The sequence below is a fragment of the Nycticebus coucang genome, chromosome 12, assembly GCF_027406575.1.
Source record: "Nycticebus coucang isolate mNycCou1 chromosome 12, mNycCou1.pri, whole genome shotgun sequence".
NCBI lineage: Eukaryota > Metazoa > Chordata > Mammalia > Primates > Lorisidae > Nycticebus > Nycticebus coucang.
Genome location: NC_069791.1, coordinates 47,821,182 through 47,840,879, shown reverse-complemented (window position 1 = coordinate 47,840,879; position 19,698 = coordinate 47,821,182). Strand labels below are relative to the sequence as shown.

The 19,698-nt window shown below is 40.4% G+C and overlaps 2 protein-coding genes across 6 annotated transcripts in view; one reads left to right on the top strand and one right to left on the bottom strand.

Moving 5' to 3' along the window:
* The window catches only part of ETV6 (ETS variant transcription factor 6), a 247,878-nt gene that overhangs the window by 138,434 nt on the left and 89,746 nt on the right, over positions 1 to 19,698 (top strand). The window lies entirely within an intron of this gene.
* Positions 10,772 to 12,278, bottom strand: LOC128561355 (sodium/potassium-transporting ATPase subunit beta-3-like). Its single transcript, XM_053555455.1, is given in 1 exon segment — positions 10,772 to 12,278. A coding segment is annotated over 1 exon segment (840 nt). The 5' UTR covers positions 12,114 to 12,278; the 3' UTR covers positions 10,772 to 11,273.

Here is a 19,698-nt window from a genome sequence, read left to right as displayed (position 1 = left end):
CTAAGGTTGCTTCCTTGAAATTGAACCTTAGAGTATATTTGTACAAGTAAAGCAGGACCTGTTATTCAGACAAATGAGAATATATTTAAAATAGTAAATTTAAACATGGATAAATTATGGAGAGCCCTGAAGTTGAAGATCTTTGGGGCTCCGTCAGTCTGCTGGTGGCTGGAGCACCCCAGTACAGGGCCTTCCTTATCAGACATCCTTCTAATTCTGTCCTTGGAAATGGTGCCCAGTTAGCAGAAGAATTCCAGCTGTTCTGGCCTTGATGCTGAGGGTTAGGGGGAGCATTTCTTAAGGAAAGTAGGCCAATAGAACCAAAGTGAACGTTTTGAGTTACAATAAGGATCTGTTGTAGATTATATAGCACTTTAAAGATTGATTTCCTAAAAACTGTTCGGGTAGTCTTTGAGAGTCAGCTTATCACTTCTTGGGGGTTCACCAGGGCTTCTGTCCATACCAAATTCACCATTACATCTCTACCCACAGATGGCCTGGGCCAAATCTATCCATGTACTAACTAGAGAACAAGGTACAGTATTGTCCTGTAGGTAATAGATTTCAAATTCTGGCTCTGCCACTCCCCACTTCCAAGTAACGAGGAGGGTTACTTAACCTCTCTAAAAACCTATCTAGAAAAGGGTTAATAGTAATAGTGCCCACTTCATGGGATTGGTCTAAGAAATAAATGAGAACATGCACATAAAACTCTCAGTACAGTGGCACCCAGGAAGGACTCAGGCAACGTTAACTAAGACAGGAAGAGGTTCCCACCCTTATCTGTTAGTTCAACTTCAAAAAGCCCAGCAAAATAACGTAGTGAATTTGATCTAAGTGGCCACAGCAAATCCATTCACTGGGCTGACAGTGTTCAAATTACCTTGGCCACATTCTTTAGATTTTTCCTCTTCGGAATGAAGCATCCGCTTTACACAGATAAAATACAGACACCTCAGCCTCCATTTCAGTCACTCTAAGGTAGAACAGGAGAGCACTTACAGTAAGTGAGACTCAAGTGAAAAGGGCTAGTTATGATGTATTCAGGACAAGAGGCCCAATCGCGTTTTAGGCTTTTATGCACATACCACAAAGGAAAGGAAAAAAAAAAAAAAAAGAAGAAGAAGAAAGAAACACTTTGCAAAATCATCCTCTGGGCCTTGGCTAAGATTCATATTCCCTATTACACAGCAGCCTAGTTACATGTATTATGATTTCATCTAGCCTTCACAGAACAGCCTATAAGCTGAAGGGTGTTATCTACAACCTGTAGATGAGGACACGGAGACTGGAAGAGCTGAGGTGACTTGCCTCTGGTTGTTGAGCTAGTAAAGGGCAGAGTGAGCATTGGAGCCTAGACCTTCTAACTCCCAACCAGTGAGGTGTGAATAGAACAGTGGAAACAGCCAGGTAGTGCTCACAAAAGTGTTTATGGGTGTTAAAGGCCCTGGCAGGCTCCAGGGCAGCCCTTCCTCTTTGACATCGGTTACCAGTGAAAGCAGAGCTCTTGCTGTGTACTGGCCCATTGGGGACACCAAGGTTATGCACGGACAGGTTTTCTCTTTCTTCTAAGATACTGACTAGCACTGAGGGATAATTTCTTGAAGTGGAGCCCTTAGCTCCTTTTTCTTCCTGAGAGGCATTGAGATGTCTTTTCTTCAATGGAAGATGCGTTTTCTCCTGTAAAGAACCTAGAAATAATTTGTTGGTCCTTTGCTACGATGTTCCTGACACATCTAAGTCACACCAGAATAAAGCATAGTTTTTGAGAGGCCATTCTTTAAACATCTTTTTTCTTTTTTTTTTTTTTAATTGTACCTAGAACTAGCTGGGGCACTGGGAACACAGAAATGAAAGGTTATTCTCTTTAAGAAGTTCACAGTTCCCAAAGCTCATCTATGTCTACAGAGTTAGGCTTGTTAGGGAGATTTCAGTATCAGGTAATAGAAGAAAGGCCAGGACTGCCAGTCATCAAAGAGAGGGGTAACAAGGCAGCTGTTGCCAGTTGGGCATCTAAATGGGGATTGAGTCATAGGATTTCTGCTATTAAAAATGAGTGGAAGGTTGAGTTGGGTTGGGAACCAAGATAGGGACCCCATTATATCAAAGGCTTCTTTTCAAGTGGCAGGGGAAGGCAAGGGCCCAGTAAAGCCTACATAGCAATGACTCTGCTGATTCCCTGAGCCATTGGTCCCAAGCTTCTTCTGGATAAAGGGCAGGATTGGGCCTAAAGTCTGGGTGGTTAGCGGGGGTGGGTAAGTAAGCCTAGCAGGAGAGGTTACAGGGCCATACACAGCCAAACCTCACTACAGCTAAAACCCAAACAAACAAGACTAACATGACGTACAGATCTCTCATACTGAAGGAAAGAGATATTCCGAGTTTCACGATTTGAAGGAAAGGATTTTAGTTCCTTGGGTCTTGCAGGCTGTGTTACTAGAGTGCTAGAATGCTCCTGATACAAGATCATTTTCTGCAATCAGTTTGTTTGTCTTATGGTAGAAACAAAAGAAAATTCACTTAATTTTTATTACCATACAAGGATAAGATTTCAAGATTGTCTTTTCAGTAAATACTTATCAACTGTTTATTATGTGTCAAGGGCACATAATAGTCCTTTGTACCAGGATTCCCAAGGCAAGATAGTTCTTCTCCTCAAGGAACTTGCCCTTCATTGAGGAAGTCAAATTAAGGAACCAACCAATTAGAATACAGGGTGATTGGGTGTAGGTTTCATGTCACTGGCCCACAGAAGAGAAGCAGCTGACTTAGGAAAAGAGAAAGTGTTTAAGCTGTTCACCAAGGAAAGTTAAGAAAGAATGCGAAGAAGGCAAGGAGGGGAGAAAATGTGTAATTTGTTCTAGAAACTCTCAGAAGCTGGTGGCTGGAGTTAATAGGAGTGGTAGAAAATAAAACTTCCGCTTCAGGGTTAGGCCTGAAGTGTTAGCTGAAGAATTAAATTTCATCCCCAAATCAGTGGGTAGCCATTGAAGGGTTTTTGGCAGGGAAGAGTGATGTGCTGATGGATGGGTTTTAAGACAGGAGATGGAAAGGCCAGTGACAAGAGGAAATGATGTTGAAAATGACGCAGCACTTGGATTTTTCTCATTCCACCTACTGTAGCTTCTGAAACTGTATCCTTACCTACAGAGAAGTGACATAAATGTGAAATACTGGCTCGCGAGCCACGTGGGTAACTCTCTCCTCTTCAGGAAAGGGAATGCGGGTGTCTAGAAGTAGGAGAGATTAAAATGATTCTATAATGAGAAAATAAGTTATGTTAGGGTGCATGTGCAAGGAAACACCAGAAAAATTTAAAATCTCACTTTGTAGCCATGATACTAATGAAAACCAAAATTTTTGAGAATTATTTTAAATGCTTTGAAGTTGGCTTCCCCCAAACCTGCATACCTTCACTTAGTTCCAAATAAAATTCCGACATCGCATAACTCTGTGGCCGGTATTTACGCTATCACACGTTTTAGATCTCTTGAGTCCATTTTGCTAGTATTTGTTTTCCTTTGAGATAGGAGTTAATTCAGTCACACTTTCTTCTCCTGACAATACTTGTATTTTTTTGTTGTTTTTTCTGAGGTAGCTTTCCCTCAACCGTTTCTTCTTCTTCTTACCCAAGACCCAGTATCTGCCAAAACAAATGTATGCGAGTGATAAACACTGAGAGGAATGTCTGTTGGACCACAGGAAATTTCCTGTTCAGGAAGAGATCTTGGGAACTTCCTGTGGACAAGTGCATTGTGGGACTTTTGGCTTCAGGCCCTTGACCACAGCTGCAATTAACTAAAGGCAAAGGGGGAAGGGAGAGGAAGAAGAGGAGACAGCTACCCACAGACGTTTTTAATCCATGTAGCCTGAGGAGAGAATGGCCTGGTACAGGTTCAGAATTTTCCAAGTGAACTGAATGTTGAGCACATCATGAGATTACTGTGGCCAGTCTCCTTTACTGCCACCCATCTTTCATCCCAGATGAGAAATAAGCACTGTCCCATAATTCATGTGTGTCATTCTATCCTCCTCATTCCTGGTAACCCCACGTGAAGTGTCCATGTCCTCTTGAGCCCTCTCCTAATTTGCTTCTGGACCACTTGCTACTGATTATCCAGGCCTTGGAGCTGGTGATCTTTTTCTGTCCCAAGTTAAATATGGAAGAGAGAAGAGGATAACCCTGGGCTCTGCAGCATACCTTCATCTGACTCTGAAAGCATTAAGGAAGAGAATTATAATGAAAAACTACATGAATAAATCCAGTTTATAAGCACTATCAAAACCGTACATTCTTGTTCTACAGAGCCATTCATGAATGAAACCCCCATTGATGCCTCCCCTCTACCTTTCATCTTCAAACTGGTCTTTTCTACTTCACATCCAAGGGCCCATTGTTTCTTTACAGCCTTCTTGCTTTTTTGGAACCCATCTCTAAAGAGCAGGGTGTATGTTTGAGTTTCAGAATCAAAGTCTCAGATTCGTAGCAGATGATGTCTGATAATTTTTTTTATCTGGGGTCTCAAGCAGTGGTAGGAGAGGGGAGTGACCATTTAAGGACTGAGACACATCCCAAGCCATTTTCTGGATCTTGTAGAAATAACCTGACTTTCCTTCCCACCTCCTGTCTATCATCTGTCTCACCTCCCATCTCTCTATCCTGACACGCCCATCCCCTACTCATATCTGGCACGGATAGCTAGGCATTAATTTATTGTTGTATTGTAGTTACTTGTGTGTCCACGTCATCTGCTAGAGAGTGACTACTTGACGACAGGGCCAGGTCTGCCCCCATGGTGTGTGCTTAATAAATGCTCGTGAGATTGAGTCAAATTAATTTTAGGGAAACATTCCAGGGAGGCCTTTAACATGGGACTTCAACAAAAGACACTTGTGATATTATATTGTGTGATACCACATGAATCAGGCTGAGTGTTGTTTATTGTTTTAAAAAACGTGTGTGTGTGTTATGCGGACTGTTAATGTGTGTTCTCTTTCCTTGTCACTTGGTGTACATGTTTAGTGTCACTTTTTTGAGTTTCCATTTTCATGGCCCCTATTTCTGAGAAATCGTGTTTTCTTTTTCTCTACCTTTTCTGATTCTCCTCTTTTCTACTCTAGAAACTTGAAAAAGCCTATTTTTACAACAGGTCTGTAAACAAGCAGTGGTATTGACCCTTGCTAGAATGAGCCCCCCAAGTTATCTTAATTTTTTTTATCTTATCTATAATTTTTTTATTTGCTTTAAGTTGTTATGACTTTAAAATTTACTTTAAATTTTTATTAATTTTTAATGGACAAATAGAAATTGCATTTATGGCGTACAACACACTATATTGATAAATGTATACACTGTGGAATACCTCGATCAAGCTAATTGACATCCATTAACTCACATCCTTATCAACTTTTTTTGTGGCAACAACATTTAAAATCTACTCTCAGTAATTTTCAGATATATAGTATATTATAATTAGCTGTAGTCACTATGTTATACAGTGGATCTGAACTGATTATTGTTCCTGTCTAACTGAAAGTTTCGTACCCTTTGACCTACGTCTCCCAGACCCCTCCCCCACCCCCCAGGCACCATTCTGCTGTTTCTATGAGTTGGACAGTTTTAGATTCCACCTATGATATTGATGCAATACTTGTCTTTCTGTGCCTGGCATATTTCACTTAGCATCATGTGTTCCAGTTTAATCTATGTTGAAGCCAATATTGGTTCAGGAGTATGGGACCTCTTCACTGGAAAGAATTAAAGCACAAGAATATTTTCAGCAAACACTTTCTGAGAGCTTTCTAGATCATATTAGGCTTAGTCTGCTTTTGGAAGCAGTATACTTACATCATGTTTTTAAAAATAAAAGCAAAAGGACAGGTGGAGCAGAAAGTGAGCTGTATTCACTGCAAGTTTGTCCTCACTCATCCCACGAGACTGAGGAGACTCCCAGCATCAGGATGGACCTCTTAGCTGACCATTTTTATTTTGTAATCCTGACCTTGGCTTTTAGGAAAAAGCAAAATTTAAAAAAAAAAAGTTATCTGATTTAGGTCAAGAGAGACGACTCTGATTGTAGCCTACAGCAATAGGCCTATTTCCTACGTTTTGAAAATGTTACTTAATGTTGGGAAAAAAATTTTTTTTGTTTAATAAGTCATGAGGTAACCCAAAAATCCAGCAAGCAGACTGCTCCATTTTTACAGCATCCCGGTGAGCTGAAGCACAGCCTGTGCCCTGTTTAGTTGGGATTGTCTTGACACAGACTGGGAAATGGAACAGCCCTCCAAGGGACATATTCCCTGACTCTTCTGTATATTACCTACACCGTGCAGGCATTCGTAGTATGAAGGTATTGCTGTAGTCGAGCTACCCTGTTTCCCGAAAATAAGACATCCTCCGAAAATAAGACCTACTTAACAGGAAAGATAAGACGTCCCTTGACCTAGCGCATCTTTGGGAGCACACCTTAAAATAAGACACTGTCTTATTTTTAGGGAAACAGGGTAGTAGTATCTTGTATGATACCTTACAGTTTACTAGTATTCATGTAAGGAATCAATCTACCTTGTTTAATCATCACTGTGCCCCTTGGTGTACAGAGGAGGAGACAGACTCAGACTGAGTCTACCTGCCTCCACCTTAGGTCTTCTGCCCACAAGTTCGGTGTGGTCTGGGGTGCAGCTGCTGGCCAGGAGGTAAAAACCACCATGTGCCAGTGAGTAAGCAATTTCCTGACAAATCCAAGGCCAAGGGAAGGAAGCTAACTTTGTTCCCCTCCATTTCTTCCTACACTTGTCTGGCCCTCAGCCCCCAACACCTTCACCCTGGGCACACCCACCCCTCTGCCCGCACTGCGGCCAGGGGCAGGGAGCTTTTTGTTTGTGCAGTGAGAGCTTCCTCACAGGAAATTTCCTGTGATGGAAACTCCAGGAAACTTCCTGTTGGTTAGGCCACTGCAGGGGGCTGATAACATGAACCACTTGAAACCTCTAAACCTCAGCTGCCGAAGAGGGTGGGGTAGTCCTTCCCTCCTTTCTCAGGGTCTGGGAAAGCAAGAAGTTCAAGTACATAGAAGCCTGGAGATTCTCTCCTGGGTGGTAGATTCCAGAAGCTAAAAGGTACAGCTCTGATCAGCAAGTTCTTCTAGAAGATCAGTCCTCCTGGTTTAAATGGCCTCCCTAGATTTCTAACCAGACTGGTATCTGCAGGGACACACTGTCTAATGCATTAATAGGGCTGTGGTAACATCAGCGTTCTAAGTCTGATTCTTTCTACATCGTATAAAAACATACTTCTGTTACACTACTCCCCAATGTTACGCGTTTATGAGCATTGCAAACATTTATTTTCAGTTATCACTTATGAACTGGGGATTTTAATTAATCCCTGTAATTGTCAGACGTGATTGACCCTAAGTGCCATGCGAGTCACTTGGCACAAGTACAAATCATCTGGAGTAGACACCACGGGACAACTGACCTGAAGCCATGCCACCAAATTCTCAAATAGGCTTTATGATCATTTGACCTCGTCTGGACCTCAAATGGATTATTTTGTGGTTTGCCAGCCCTCCAGCAAAGATAATAATTCCTAAATCATCCCTTATGGTGGAACTCAGCTTTGAATGTCTCCAGTGTTGGGAAATCTATAGGTTCCCTCTGCAGCCCTCAGAGCCCAGCTCATGTTGAAAAGTTGGTCTCCTAATTAGCCTGAATTTTCCTCTTGTGACCTGTAAACCCATTATTGTTAGCCTGGCCCTTGTTGCATAATAAAAATAACAGATACCTCATCTTCTTTCTTTCTATTTGTTAGGTAGACAGTTACTTCAATGACATCTTTTGATCACTTTATTTTCCCAACTCCAATTCTCTGCAAGCTTCTTAATCAGTGTTGTTTTCTTTTGAAAATGCACTAGATTTAATAGAAACTTCAGCCAGTCCTGTCTCACAAAATGTTTGCCACAGCTTGGTGGTCTTTCTTGCTTTGTGTATAGGAGATGATTATTTCAGCATCAGAATAAATCAATGAACTGGACGTATCTTGAGATTTTTTTTTTATATATATTTTACAATGTGTATCTTTCTTTTTTTTTCAGTTTTTTTTTTTTTTTAATTGTTGGGGATTCATTGTGGGTACAATAAGCCAGGTTACACTGATTGCAATTGTTAGGTAAAGTCCCTCTTGCAATCATGTCTTGCCCCCATAAAGTGTGACACACACCAAGGCCCCACCCACCTCCCTCCATCCCTCTTTCTGTTTCCCCCCCCATAACCATAATTGTCATTAATTGTCCTCATATCAAAATTGAGTACATAGGATTCATGCTTCTCCATTCTTGTGATGCTTTACTAAGAATAATGTCTTCCACGTCCATCCAGGTTAATACGAAGGATGTAAAGTCTCCATTTTTTTTAATGGCTGAATAGTATTCCATGGTGTACATATACCACAGCTTGTTAATCCATTCCTGGGTTGGTGGGCATTTAGGCTCTTTCCACATTTTGGCGATTGTAAATTGAGCTGCAATAAACAGTCTAGTACAAGTGTCCTTATGATAGAAGGATTTCTTTCCTTCTGGGTAGATGCCCAGTAATGGGATTGCAGGATCAAATGGGAGGTCTAGCTTGAGTGCTTTGAGGTTTCTCCATACTTCCTTCCAGAAAGGTTGTACTAGTTTGCAGACCCACCAGCAGTGTAAAAGTGTTCCCTTCTCTCCACATCCACGCCAGCATCTGCAGTTTTGAGATTTTGTGATGTGGGCCATTTTCACTGGGGTTAGATGATATCTCAGGGTTGTTTTGATTTGCATTTCTCTAATATATAGAGATGATGAACATTTTTTCATGTGTTTGTTAGCCATTCGTCTGTGGTCTTTAGAGAAAGTTCTATTCATGTCTCTTGCCCATTAATATAAGGGATTGTTGGCTTTTTTCATGTGGATTAATTTGAGTTCTCTATAGATCCTAGTTATCAAGCTTTTGTCTGATTGAAAATATGCAAATATCCTTTCCCATTGTGTAGGTTGTCTCTTTGCTTTGATTATTGTCTCCTTAGCTGTACAGAAGCTTTTCAGTTTAATGAAGTCCCATTTGTTTATTTTTGTTGTTGTTGCAATTGCCATGGCAGTCTTCTTCATGAAGTCTTTCCCCAGGCCAGTATCTTCCAATGTTTTTCCTGTGCTTTCTTGGAGGATTTTTATTGTTTCATGCCTTAAGTTTAAGTCCTTTATCCATCTTGAATCAATTTTTGTGAGTAGGGAAAGGTGTGGGTCCAGTTTCAGTCTTTTACATGTAGACATCCAGTTCTCCCAACACCATTTATTGAATAGGGAGTCTTTCCCCCAAGGTATGTTCTTGTTTGGTTTATCAAAGATTAGGTGGTTGTTAAATGTTAGTTTCATTTCTTGGTTTTCAATTCGATTCCAAGTGTCTATGTCTCTGTTTTTGTGCCAGTACCATGCTGTCTTGAGCACTATGGCTTTGTAGTACAGACTAAAATCTGGTATGCTGATGCCCCCAGCTTTATTTTTGTTACAGAGAACTGCCTTAGCTATACGGGGTTTTTTCTGGTTCCATACAAAATGCAGAATCATTTTCTCCAAATCTTCAAAGTACGATGTTGGTATTTTGATAGGAATGGTATTGAATAGGTAGATTGCTTTGGGAAGTATAGACATTTTAACAATGTTGATTCTTCCCATCCATGAGCATGGTATGTTCTTCCATTTGTTAATATCCTCTGCTATTTCCTTTCTGAGGATTTCATAGTTTTCTTTATAGAGGTCCTTCACCGCCTTCGTTAGGTATACTCCTAGGTATTTCATTTTCTTTGAAACTATGGTGAAGGGAGTTGTGTCCTTAATTAGCTTCTCATCTTGACTGTTATTGGTGTACACAAAGGCTACTGACTTGTGGACATTGATTTTATATCCTGAAACATTACTGTATTTTTTGATGACTTCTAGGAGTCTTGTGGTTGAGTCTTTGGGGTTCTCTAAGTATAAGATCATGTCGTCAGCAAAGAGGGAGAGTTTGACCTCCTCTGCTCCCATTTGGATTCCCTTTATTTCCTTGTCTTGCCTAATTGTATTGGCTAGAACTTCCAGCACTACGTTGAATAGTAAAGGTGACAGAGGACAACCTTGTCTGGTTCCAGTTCTAAGAGGAAAAGCTTTCAGTTTTACTCCATTCAGTAAAATATTGGCTGTGGGTTTGTCATAGATAGCTTCAATCAGTTTTAGAAATGTGCCACCTATGCCTATACTCTTCAGTGTTCTAATTAGAAAAGGATGCTGGGTTTTATCAAATGCTTTTTCTGCATCTATTGAGAGGATCATGTGATCTTTATTTTTGCCTCTGTTAATATGGTGGATAACGTTTATAGACTTGCGTATGTTAAACCAGCCTTGCATCCCTGGGATGAAGCCTACTTGATCATGATGATACAATATATATCTTTTATTAGAGTCCACAGTCTGCTAAATAAAAGCAGTAACAAGATATTTCACAAACCATTATACAATTTAAATCGTATGAATTTAATTTCATAAAAAATCAGGTGCATATTCAGACTGGCTGAGCTACAAATGCTATGTTTTATCTCTGGTCTAAAATACTTCGTAAAAAGACGTAATTCCGGCACAGAAACAAACCCATCAGTTTTTTAAATACATGTTTTACAACAAGAAGTTTGTGCTCTTAATCAAAAAGATCCACAGACTAATTCAGAGTGTAAAAAATAAATTTTACAAAAAACCCAAGGTAACACTTTCAAATCCACTTTTATTTTCTCTTTCTTCCTCCTCACATACAGAACTTCCCCACACACCACATTTCTTGAAGCTATAAAGTCACTTGATATCGGCCACCATTTTATTCCTAAAACTTTGTTGGCATCAAAATATGACAGTTAACCAGTGTTAAATCCATAAAATGTTTACATAGCACAGCACATTAAGCTTTAGACACTTGGCAATTAAACCACGTAAAAAGAGGATGAGGCCCACATCCTACAGGCTCAGCATCAGGTGTTCACTGGTCCCTGTCTGGTGACTGTACACTGGTTGGGGGCAGCAGAGGCAACAGGCAGTTCAGCTTCAGAGGACACTGAACACTATGACCTGGAAACACGCTATGATGTCACCCCAGTGCCATGAACCACACCACCTTTCTCCAAGATGGTCTCATGATTCTAGAATGGAGGTCCAACTGATACAACAAAATGAAGACAGACAATACAACATTTACTCTGTGGAAATATCCTATTACTACTATGCACGCATGGTGAATTTGAATACAACTCGTCCCAGAAACTTGTCGCGGTCATCCTGACTTTTTAGGTTGGGTGATCCATCAATCTTGCACTCAACTGTTACTTCTTTCCCAGCACTTTCAGGCACAAAGCAGAGCTGAACAGCAACTAACGGCCGTAGATACCCCACATGCAGTTTTTTTCCATAATATGGAAAATATTTTAAGTCTATAACTCCATTTGGAGGATACGTTGTTACAGATGCTATGCTTGTGTCCTTAGAAGCACAATCTATCCTTGGTTCTCCTTCAGGCTTTAATCCAATTATTCTTTTCATTTTCACAAGAATACAAGGATTTCCTTGAGAATAGCCAAAAACAGGATCATTGGCACCACTGCATTCGTTAAGTAAGGAAACAGGAAACTGACACGCAACATAATCCGGACCGTTCTGTTCAAAAAGTCCTCCTTTATTACATACCTAGAGATTCTTCTGTTCTTCTAAAGTATATGGTTTTAGAAAATTCTTAAGGTCTCGAACGTACGCTTCATAGGTAGTTGGATGCTTTGTACTGAATGTATATTCCAGTGCAGTCTGTGGTTTTGGAAAAACCATAAGTCCTGGACTAGGAATCTGGTCACGGTATTTTGGGATCTCATCATTCAGAGTGTGAAGCATGACCCACATCGTGAATGAGAAGAGTGCAGCCAGGAACCCATAAAAAACTAGGTAGAAGAGCAAGATCAAACCCCAGCTCTTGGCGGTGCGCCCCAGGGACTCTTTAGTGGTCGGGTTGTAGAGGAAGAGCTTCCAGTCGGTCAGGCTTTGGTTGAGGGACTTCTTCTCCTTCTTCGTCATGGTGTGTGCGCCTGAGATGGGGTTTTGTGGTGGTATTCCTAGGCCACATAGCAAATTGGGGAAGAGTGGAAGAAATTACAATTAGCCAGGAAGAAATATATTGCCTGAGAAAAGGTCTGGCTTGTTAGACTCCTGGAAGACAGAGCCCATTATTCAGCTTTGCTTGTATCCCCTATATTTTATAAGTCTGAGGCACATAGTCTCAATAAATGTTTGTTGAATGAATCCTAAAAGTCAAAGACTTGGGATGGGTTAGTTCTAGAACATGTAAACATTGTGAATTTTTCAACTTACTTGTGAGAATACACTGTCTTCATGAATTGAGCATTGATTTCAAAATGGTGAGTTATCAACGATGAGTAACGCAACATGTGATAAACTTAGAAAGGCTAGGAACAATATTTTCATAAAAATGCCTCGGGATAAGGCTTAAATATGAAGATGCAAAACAATAATTTAGTTTGGAGCATTTGGAGGAAGAATAAGAATAGGGCCTATCTAAATTTTTTGCCATATGATTACTTTTGGTTTTAGATTTGATTTTATATTATAGAATGGGATTAGCCAAAATGTGTTATAAATGCTAAGCGACTGTCATTGTAAACTCCAATTAGTACCATTTGTCTACATAAGAATAATTACTATTTCCGATTCGCACTTGCTCTAAAATATATCACAATGATGTCATAATGTTTATAGGATGAGCCAAGATATTTATCATTATTATTGTTACTATATCATCATCATCTCATGGTCTTTATCAAAATTGTGTTAAAATTCTTTGGAACTCTAGATATCATTATCTGTTTTGGAAGTCTCATTAGTGTAATAGAAAAGACCAAAGGGCTTCGTACTCTCTGTCCTGATGTCTGATTCTGTTTTTGCTGTTCTGTAAATTCTTTCGACAGACTTCTGCTGGGTGACTACGGCATGCTGCAAGGTGCTAGTAGATACATACAGTGTAGTAGGTGAGATCAGCACTTACCGAGGAATTAACACAAAGCCACATAGTACGTTTCCTACTCAGCAACTAGAGCAGGCGTCCTCAAACTTTTTAAACAGGGGGCCAATTCATTGTCCCTCAGACCGTTGGAGGGCCGGAGTATAGTTTAAAAAAAAAAAAAAAACTGAACAAATTCCTATGCACACTGCACGTATCTTATTTTGAAGTAAAAAAACAAAACGGGAACAAACACAATAACACTGCTTCATGTGGCCCATGGGCTGTAGTTTGAGGACCCCTGAACTAGAGTAATCCATTGTAGAATATAAATCAGATTGTGTGACACTCCCTTTGTCCAAATTCTCCACTGACTTCCAGTTACATTTAGAAACACTCTCCATGTGAAATGCCAGGTCCTGTACTGTCTGTGCCTTATTGACCCTGTAAACCTTTCCACCCTCTCTGTCACCTTCTGTTCTATTCATCCCTCTTTAGCCTTGCTTGTCTTCTTGCTATTCTTGAAACACCCTTTTTTCCTACCCCAGGGCCTTTGCACTTGCTGTCCTTCTCCAGATATTCCCACATCATAATGTCTCACCTTATCCAGGTCTGTGCTTAACCTCTGCAGAGAAGCTTCCCTGCCAACACTGTCTGAAATGGCACCTTTCTTTACTCTCCATCCCCTTTTATCCCGAACTGTTTTTCTTCTTAGTAACTTTCCTCTCTTGCTTTCTAATTTTGTTCTTAATTGGATGGTGACAGTTCTGTGTGCACGGGTGAGGCTTAATGCCTGGTGGGTCCAACTGTAGGGTAATTGGATGGGGACCTGGCTGTCCCATGGGGGATTCCAGAAGTCTTTTCTTTTGGGGTAAGTAGTTTACCTAAAAAATCTTGTGGATTCCTGCTTGGAAGGAGCCCATATGGGAAGGCTCAAAGGGGCTTGATCCTTGATCATTTATCATGCCCATTTCCACTGCATTCCCCCAGTGTTCCAGGATTGGTCACCCTGGCTTTCTCCCAGGCTCGGTGTCCTCTGACTCATCCTGATTCCAGCAAGTGAATGTCCTAATCCTCTGCTAGGAGGAGCAGCCACTGGGCTGGGCGAGGGTGGAATACAGACAAGCCACAGATCCTTTGTTGTTAATTTCCCCTGCTCCCTTCCTGCCTTCAGAGGCACTTGGAGCCTCCAGTTCCTGGGGTGTTCTTGAGGTTCTGTTAGGAAAACCAGCTTGTTTTTTTGGTATATTCCCCCGTAGGCAGATAGAGTTCAGGTTTTCTGTTGTTAGAAACCAAATATCCATCTACTTTCCATCCTCCAAAATTTGATGTGCCTGTCTCAACTGCCATTGTTTCATCTCCTCTTCTGTCATCTCATGGGTTTGTACATTTCTTATTCCTCCACTGTAGTTTAGAGGGACTTTGGACAGGAGCAGGAACAGACAGGTTGTGTCTTGTTTTTTAGTTACAAATAGGGATGAGTGCATGGATGTGGCAGTATCAGATGCTCTGAAAGCAGACGGTGCAAGGACCTGGTCTCATCTGTAGCATCCATTTAAGAGGTGATTTAACAGCTTACTAGGAGTTAATCGGGTAAAGACGGGGTAGGATTATTTCCGGGAATGGGAGTAGAGTATGTGAAGGCCCTGTGACTGGAAGAGGATTTGTCCTACAGGGAATGGAAAGGCCAGCCCAACTGGCATTGGTGAATTTGCTGTGGGAAACCACAGCGATGCATTATAGAATCACAGATGGTGGAAGAAAGAAACAGTCACATCAGAGATTCTGGTCTTTATCCTAAGAGCAACAAGCAGCCATGACCGTGTTACCTCTGTAATCTTGACCGCATAAACTCTCCATTCTTTTATAAACCAAGTACAGTAGTATCTCCTTCATAGAGTTGTCTGCAACAAACGACATCATGCAGATACTGTATTGACTTAAAACTGTCACGTTTGTTTGCTAAATTTGATCTTCTGGAACAATGACAAGTCCCTGTAGTCCCCCAGGAAAAGAACAGTATAATCAAGATGTCAAGTTGAGGAATAATCTTTGCAGTCAACCTCGTGAAAGGTATAAAGTAAGAAACTATTGAGAGGCATTATTATGGGACCCAAAAGTCTACTCACAGGGACGTTTCCCTTGTTCCCACCTCAGACTAAGGTAGATTTTCAAGATGGTATTAAGGTTAGAGGACAAGAATTTGAGAGTGTTCTGGCTATATTGCAAAATGAATACCACAGGAGGGTTGATTCAGGAGCTTATCAATTGGTAGTGAGGAACTATAGGGAAGCAGACACCGTGGGAAGAGGGATAGTTCCACACACCTTTGGCCTGTGCCATCTATTGATAATGAAGGTGTCACTGTAGCTTTTCATCTTTAAAAAGTATCCTGATGACACACTTAACAATGTGCTCAACACTATAGATAACACACAATAAAATATTAAAGAGGTAGCATGGGGCGGTGCCTGTGACTCAGTGAGTAGGGCGCCGGCCCCATATGCCGAGGGTGGCGGGTTCAAACCCAGCCCCGGCCAAACTGCAACAAAAACAAAAAAATAGCCGGGCATTGTGGCGGGCGCCTGTAGTCCCAGCTGCTCGGGAGGCTGAGGCAAGAGAATCGCTTAAGCCCAGGAGTTGGAGGTTGCTGTGAGCTGTGTGAGGCCACGGCACTCTACAGAGGGCCATAAAGTGAGACTCTGTCTCTACAAAAAAAAAAAAAAAAAAGAGGTAGCATGTCCTCAAGGGCCTTTCACACTTTAATATATTTTTATTTGGTTGGAATGTATTTATCATTTTAAGAATTGGCCAGAGACTTGCACCCTTTGTGGAGGGATAAATCAGCAAGGGTCAGGCCTCTGAACCTATTGGCCCATGTCCACGGTGCTCATCCTGCTTATTGCCGGTCAGCCAAGGTTGAGGTTCAGCCCTGTGACCTCACCCTTGGAGCCTGGAGCCTTAACTCATAATCTGATGTTTCTGAATGTGCTGAACATATCTTAAAAGAAAGCAGTGAACTAATCATTTTGCCACAAGGACATTTGCACTAGAATGTTTATTGCAGCTCAATTCACAATTGCCAAGACGTGGAATCAGCCCAAGTGCCCATCAACCCGTGAATGGATTAACAAACTGTGGCATATGTATACCAGGGAGTACTATTCAGCCATACGAAAAGATGGAGACTTTACATCTTTTGTGTTTACCTGGATGGAGTTGAACACATTCTTCTTAGTAAAGTGTCACAAGAATGGGGGAAAAAGTATCCTGTGTCCTTAGTACTAATATGAAACCAATGTATAAACAACTACAAGCCCTCACAAAAGGAAAACACAAGTATAGCCTAGCAAGAGAGAGGAGAGAAAGCGGGGGGGTAGGGAGGGTGATTGGAGGGAATCTCACCTAACGTGCGCAGTGTGAGGGCATTCAGCACGCCCTGTGTGAAGGGCTCAACTACAACTTGATCTTTACCTTAGAAATGAAAACAATATAACCTGAGCATTTGTACCCTCCAGGCAATCTGAAATTGTTTTTTAAGTTAATTATTATTAAATCATAGCTGTGTACATTAATGGAATCATGGGGCACCATACACTGGTTTTATAGACCATTTGACATATTTTCATCACACTGGTTAACATAACCTTCCTGGCATTTTCTTAGTTATTGTGTTAAGACATTTATATTCTATATTTAGTAAGTTTCACATGTACCCTTGTAAGATGCACCATATGTGTAATCCCACCAATTACCCTCCCTCCACCCATCCCCTCCTCTCTTTACCCATATTCTTAGGTTAAAACTGGGTTATAGCTTTCATATGAAAGCCATAAATTAGTTTCATAGTAGGGCTGAGTACATTGGATACTTTTTCTTCCATTCTTGAGATACTTTACTAAGAAGAATATGTTCCAGCTCCATCCATGTAAACATGAAAAAGGTGAAGTCTCCATCTTTCTTTAAGGCTGCATAATATTCCATGGTGTACATATACCACAATTTATGAAAAAATGCTCATCATCCTTAATCATCAGAGAATTGCAAATCAAAACTACTCTGAGATATTATCTAACTCCATTAAGATTAGCCCATATCACAAAATCCCAAGACCAGAGATGTTGGCGTAGATGTGGAGAAAAGGGAACACTTCTACACTGCTGGTGGGAATGCAAACTAATACGTTCCTTTTGGAAAGATGTTTGGAGAACACTTAGAGATCTAAAAAAAAAAAAAAAAAAGACCTGCCAATCTGAAATTTTTTAAAAGAAGCAGTGACCTTTAAGAGTTCTCACCAACAGTGTCCCAATCAAATCAGTCAAGCAGAATTGTCATAGTGAAGACAAGTCTTGAGTTTCTGGACTTCATTCTGGGTTTTAAAGGTGTGGGTAAATTCAGAGACCTCAAAAATTTCAGATTGCCAGGTATGTTTAGGCTGTAAAGTTACCCATGAAAAGGTGATATGGTTTGCATTGAGATTGATGTGATTGGATGGAACTGCGTTGCTTTGGACAGCTGGGTAGAAACTACTTGCAGTCGTAAGTTTAAGCAGAAACCAGGCGTCTCCTTAACTTTAATCTTAAAGAGCTTCAAAGAGAACAAACACTGGAGAGTAGGTGGATTTTAGTAGGATATTGCAGCATCACTTTGTATTTAGCACGGGCAGAAGTGTGCACTAGTAGAGAAAATTGGTAGAACCCATTAAAAGTACAGACCTGGATCCACATCAGCTTTAAATGAACACATTCACGGTCAGGTTTCCAATTAGGAAACAGTGACTCTGGGCAGGGGTCTTCATGTTTTCAGGGCTCTTTAGACAGGTGAGCAGGTAAGGCTCAAAGTTATGAGGCTGATAACTGTGCCATAAAAACTCAAAGATGAAAGTTTTTTATTTCTCAGCCTGTTGAAAGGTAGATGAGAAGGAAAAGGGACAGTCTCATAATAAAATAATATGTAAAGACTAACCAAATGAGGATTTGTTGCTGCCTGCCAGTAGTAAATCCTATTTAGGAAGGGGAGGCTTTAGCTAAATGGTTCTATGTAAACGACCTACCTTCCAGAGCCATGTCTTTATTACTAAAGCAGTGGATGTTTGGACGGACACATTTTATTGACTTTTTGGGAAAAAAAAAAAAATTATCAAATTACCAATTCTCTTGCTCCAAGAAGTTTTATAGAAATAGAAATTACTTCTTGAACTTGAGAAACCTGTTACTTGACCTACATTTTTCATATCTCAGCACATCCTTCTGAAGGAATGGGAGTATATATTTTTCTCTTTCATAACCCGAAGCCCTGTTCCCCAATGATCATCAGCAATATACCCACCCATAAATCAATGAAAGTATCGTGAAAAAGAAACATCAAATTCACTTGAAAAAGAATACCTGCAAGGCATTCCTAGACTTTTCACTGTAAGTCTTTTTTTTTTTTTTTGCCAGCAAAGCTAATTGTTCTCAAATATTTGATAACAAGGATAGCATACACAGTTCATTCCAAAAATCTCAACTACGTGACAGATGCAAGGGGAATGGAATTGGGCCCCACAAGCTGTTGTTGTCAGGAAATAACTCCAGCTTTAATGGGAATTTCAAATTTTTCTCTGCAGTTCCATCCACCACCACTTCACCCATTTATCACCCATTTTCCCCAGGAGTTACAGTAAGAAGAAAAAAGTACTTGACCAGTTATACAGTTATCCTTTTGTATCCATGGGCTGTGCACCTATAGATTTAACTAGCCAAGGATTGAAAATACTCTGAAAAAGAAAATTCAAAAAATAATAGTGCAACGATTAAAACCCACATTTTTAAAATACAGTGTAACAACTATTTATATAGCATTTAGATCGTATTAGGTACTAGAGTGACTTTAAGTATATGAGAGGTTGTATGTAGGTTATATTCAAATACTATACCATTTCATAGAAAGAACTTGAGTATCTGTAGATTTGGGTATGTGCAGTGTCCTGGGGTCAATCCCCTGCATAGACAGAGGGAAAACCATCTTGGGTGGCAAAGTTAAGTTATACCAAAGAAGATAATAACAGGCAATCAAGGACTAAGAGAAACTGATGAGAATAAGGTTCCTATGAAAAAATAAGGGAATGCTGAGAAGTGGAAGGCTGAGTAGAAAAATGTGACTTCAGGGAATTTACAGAGAGCTGAGTGGCCTAGTGAAGGATGGCAGGAAGTGGGGAAGGAGAGAGGACGGGGGGTGGGGTCGTGGAATGTGGAATGGAGGAAGAGGGTGCCATAAAATGAGAAGGAAAAAATGAATATGGAAAGAAAACTGAAGAGACCTGAAGGCAAAAGGAAAAAAGGAGATGTAAGAAATGAAAGTAAGTAAAATTGGAATGAAGCTTCAGATTTATTTAGCCATAGCTATAGAAGCTCATCATCAACTATTGATTTTGTGTGCTAATGAAGAAGATAATGATATGGATAATCAAAAAAAATGGATCATTTCCAAAGCATTTATATGTTTTGATTTAACGTACATGTTCATAATTATTTTGAACTGTACATTTGTCTTTGTGTGTGTGTGTGTGGTTTAAATTTTTTTAAATAAAACAAAGAAACCATGAGGTGCGTATGGTTCAGTAGAATCAGCTTTTTATCCCTGGTTTTGTTCCTTCCTGTATCC